Genomic DNA, 4,753 nt, shown 5'->3' with positions numbered 1-4,753 from the left:
CTTTGGTGATCTTCCACTTTTTCTCTCGTTTCTGAAACAGCTGCAGATATGTAAGTGGAGCTATTTGTCCAACGATTTTTTGATGTACGGTTACTCCTACGACACCGTTATCTTCGAAGCCTACATGCCTTGGGCCGGAAGCAAGGAAAAGGACAGCGAAAGCGAGGAGATCACCAACCCTTTTAGTATACCAAGCCCCGCCACGGAGTTGTCCACTCCGACAGCAATGTGCTGATGGCAAAAGAAAGCAGGGATCCTCCAATTCTTCCACCGTTAAGTTCCCTCTCTGCAGTTCCTAGATTGCCTGCTTTGCACGTTTATCCCTTGGACGTTTCTAGTACCTGTTCCTCCCGTGTCACTCTCCCTGCTCACCGAGAGGTGCCGGTGACGATAAAAAACTATCCATGTTTAGACCAGAAAAACAGACACAGAAATTGTTGGGGTCGACTCTTCATACATTGTTGAGGTTGACTCCTCATGATGTAAGAAAAAAGATATGAAAGAACTGTTCTTAAGCTTGATTCATCATCAAGAAAGAACAGGTGGGAAAAGGATCGCAAGGAGGAAGAAGGGTTTCGAACAAAGACAGACTTCTTCAAGTGTCAAGAGAAGGACGTCAATACTAAAGAGGGATAGTCTGAACCGCTGTATCTGTTGAACGCGTTACACATACATACACGAGACGAAAAGGCGTGGGAAAAGAAGCAATCGTGAACCTCTAAAATTCTTCTTTCTCCATCTTCCTGTATACACAAACTGCAAAATACTAGTACGGTTCGGGGTGAAATTCAGATCATTATTCTGACGAGCAAAACTAATACATCACAGCCAGAAAGACGGGCAACACAGTACATGCAGCTTCGGTCCATCGAAGTAAAGCTCAGGACAGTAGGGGGAAGTATCATGACAGAAGGGAACGGGAAAAGGAAAGTGACAAATAAAGGACGACACAAAGAAGGAAAGAGAAACCTGTGAAAAAGTGAAAAAGAGACGGAGAGAGAGAGCCAAAGTAACAAGACTCGATACCCCCCACCACCGCCGCCCATCAGGTTCTCATCGCGGACAAGAAACAAACAATCCGTTTCTCTTCCTTGCATGTCTCTCTACCTTCCTAAGCTCTCCCTCCCCCCGCTTTTCCCCGTGCCGTCTCTCTAACCTCCCCGCTGATCACCCTCACGTCCGCGCTTCGACCGTGGGCAGCTCATCGCCGCTTGACCCGTCACAGTAAAGCAAAAAGTCAACCCCTCAACTGATTAAAAAAAAAACTCATCTTCGCCTTCGGATCGACGCCACAAGCTGGTAGTAGCATTAGTAGCCCGACGATGGTACTCTCTTGCTTTCTTTCTTTCTCACTCCCTCGTATGACTTCGAGAACACTACGGGACATGAACCGAACAAGCAAGAGGCGAGAGACTCGATCTTTCACCTACTTCACTAGCCGCAGCCACATACATACTTGTTCTTCCACCTCTCCCCCAACCTCTTTCCTCGAGAAACCATGGAACGTTGACCGCCCTACATCCATACCGTACGGAAACGGGTATACGCAGACAGAAGCTTCTGAAGCACGAAACTGTTTCAGGTCCTTCAACATCGGTGTATCCGAGACTATCGAGATACTTAGCCTCTTAGAAAAAGAATCCTTCTGTTTACCCATCTACACACGTTTTGTGTGTACAATAACTCATGAATTTCATGGAGGCGTCCCTTTTCTTTCTCTCTCCATTTATAACTACATGTTAGCGTATTTCCGCCTTCTGTGTAATGATCTGTACACGCATAAATGCGTGGAATAACGGCTGAATTCTACTGCTGAACAGCCTCTGCACAATCCCTCAGTGCCTCCTGGAGACACCTGACCCCTTCCCGAGATGTCTGCCTTGTCTCCAAGACCCATTTCGTTGGTGAAGGCGAAGAGGAGCGTTTCCCAAATCAAACCTACACAAATGAATGGCTTCCGTCTTAACTGAATCATCTCATTTCTTCTCTCATCAAGCCGCCTCCTTTCTTTATTGGACGATCTCAGCAAAAGACAAAGGAGACGAAAACACCTCGGCCACAGGACAACCTAGAAAAAACGGCACACTCCACACCAATACCCTCCTCCCTCCCCCGGCAAAACGTTCCTTAGTCATTTTCCTCTCCCTGTCCTTTACCCATTGTTTCGACGATTGTCATTCCCTTGTTTTCCTTCCTTCAACCTTTCCACCGTGACCACTGTCTTACACATGGGTAACGACTCAACCCGGGTGACCGACTATCGTCGTCATCTACCGACCTATGTATCTCTCAATGCCCTCCCCTCCTAGCTCCCGCTCATCTGAGTCGTTCTCCCTCCTCTCTCTGTCCCAGTCTTCTTACGACAGCAACACTTAGGCCGCAAAATCTTACACGTGGTGTCCTTTCAAAAGAAGAGGAGAAACGAATGAGGACGACGGAGCAGGACGAGATAACCATGCCACCATCACCCACATGCTCGCTAGTGACACGCCGAATAAACACGAAAGAAACGAAGACTGCCAGAGCGCGAAAGAACTGCTAACAAATGTTCTTCACATTATCAAACAATGACAAAAGGAAAACAAGGAAGCATCTCTTCCTTCATTCTTCCGCTCTCCAAACTCTTCACTGTCATCGTCATTTCAAACAACAGACACACAGGCCTCCTCTTCTCGCGTCTACCCCGCCTCGCTAGTTTCCTCGTATTGGTTTGAGTTCCGTTCACTGCCACTACGTAAACCAATCAAATCTACAACAGCGAAAGACCATGAGGAAACATCTTCCCCCTTCTCTGTTTGAAACACGGAATCTCGAAGTTCTTCTCTCCCCCCCCTTGCCTCCTCTTCACTTATCCTTCCTCTCACTTCTTCCAAAAAGCAAGAACCTCCGCCTCTTCATCGTAAACTTATACGAACCGATAATACAGCCTCCTGTCAAAGTTGCCGCTGCGACATGACTCTCCCTCTATGTTTTTGTCATTGAGGAATCAAAAAGAGAAAACAAAGAGAAGACATCTTATTACCACTAGAACAAAGACACCTCGAAAGTGAAGAAAAGGAAAGAATGTATAGCGATTCTTCCCACGTACACACGTTCCACAGATAAAGAGGAAACAACAGACAGGATTACAGATACAAGCACGGTTCTTCCCCTTACTGAGACTACCGATACTAAGGTCTTGATCATCTTCTCCATAACCCCCTCTCCCAGTCCCTTCTCTTTTTTCTTTCGGAAAGAAGGCGATGAGAAAGAAGAGAAAGAATCACCTTAAGACCTCATCTTCTTTTTCTTGCTTCTAACTTCCTGTGTACTTAACTCATTTATTGATCACTTTGGCTCATCTTGTTAGAGCTTAATACGGCCTTGATCCTAAAGGAACTGTGTTAGGTCCATGTCCATAGCCCCCTCCCCCACCGCGCATACCCCCTCCACCTCCCCCACGTCCTCTCCCTCCGCCACCACCCCAGCGCCGTGATGAGCCACCCGATGAATAGGCGCCCATTGATTCAAGCTCACTTGGCACCGTTTGATTCGCTTCTCTCAAGACTCGTACCAAGTCTCGAGCAAGTCGCGCCTTATCAGGGGTGAAGAAAGTATACGCGCATCCTGATTTGGGAAAAGAAAAGATTGAAGAATCACAAGGGAAAGCCATGAGAGAAAGATTCTCACCATAAATTGTGCGTAACAAAGCGACTCAACTGAACGGAAAGATCCTTGGTCGGAGTCTATCTAGTGAAAAAGGAGAGAAAGAACCTCACGTAATTCTCTGAACATCGTTCTTCTTCCTTCTCGAGGACCCCGAAGCTGGACGAAAGACTCCCCCGTCAACATGTGAGAACGCGACTGAACATGGAAGAAAAAGGTGGATGATACGTGTAACCATCCATTGTTCGAGTCTGTGTAGACTACACTACAGAAGCGAAAGTAGAGAGGCCAGCTCTTCTATCGCCTTTTCTTCCGGCGCATCAAACCCTGTTTTTGCTCCGCTCCCCGTGATGCTCTTGCTCCATCTCTACCTTAGACAATATGCATCTACACGTCCGCACCTTCACTCGCCAACACACACAGATCTCCCCCATGCATAAAAACGAAAAGACGTAAAAGTGCCATGAGGACATCGAGTGTCTTGGTACTCGTACGCAAAAACTAGTCGTGTAAATAGGACTAGCAAGAATAACCTATATTAGAGAAAAAGGAGGAAGGCGAGAGAAGCTAACATAGAGGAGTTCATTGTTTTTTTGCTGAAACACTGGACTACCATTGTCCTCTACACGTTTTTCCCTTTGCACTGTTGACTTTCTCTTTCTTCTTCCGACGTCCTCTTACCTTTGGTGCCAGCACGTCCCGTTCTCCCAATACGATGAATATAGTCTTCTATTTGGTTGGGCATATCGTAATTAACGACATGGCGAATATCCTTCACATCGAGACCCCTCGATGCTACATCCGTTGCGACCATAATCGGATTTCTTCCGTTCTTGAACTCTTCTAGAACCCAAGTTCTCTCTTCCTGCTTCTTGTCACCATGCAGAGATAGAGCAGGCCACCCTTCTACCCTCATATCACGTGTCAGATTGTCGGCTCCTTTAGAACAAAAGAAACAAGACACAACGATACACAGATTTAACGTAGAGACTGACGAACGTCGGGGTGTATGTACACCTGATAGGATGAACGCTGGAATGTATGTACACCTGATACGATGAACGCTGGAATGTATGTACACCTGATACGATGAACGCTGGAATCTATG

At 46.7% G+C, this 4,753-nt stretch overlaps 1 protein-coding gene across 1 annotated transcript in view; it reads right to left on the bottom strand.

Annotated features, from left to right (window-relative positions):
* Positions 1-301: 301 nt before the first annotated feature.
* CSUI_009669 (dead (asp-glu-ala-asp) box polypeptide 17) overlaps positions 302-4,753 on the bottom strand; it is an 11,535-nt gene continuing 7,083 nt past the window's right edge. Inside the window, exons 7-8 of the mRNA XM_068069781.1 lie at positions 4,327-4,584; positions 302-3,606 (exon numbers count right to left, since the gene is read on the bottom strand). Of these exons, the coding sequence (XP_067918242.1) occupies positions 3,353-3,606; positions 4,327-4,584 (512 nt within the window). The 3' untranslated portion in view covers positions 302-3,352. The remainder of the gene's footprint in view (positions 3,607-4,326; positions 4,585-4,753) is intronic.

The sequence above is a fragment of the Cystoisospora suis genome, assembly GCF_002600585.1.
Source record: "Cystoisospora suis strain Wien I chromosome Unknown contig_5866, whole genome shotgun sequence".
In the NCBI taxonomy this organism is placed as follows: domain Eukaryota; phylum Apicomplexa; class Conoidasida; order Eucoccidiorida; family Sarcocystidae; genus Cystoisospora; species Cystoisospora suis.
Note: the sequence above shows the minus strand (reverse complement) of the source record. Positions and strands in the feature narration are given on the sequence as shown.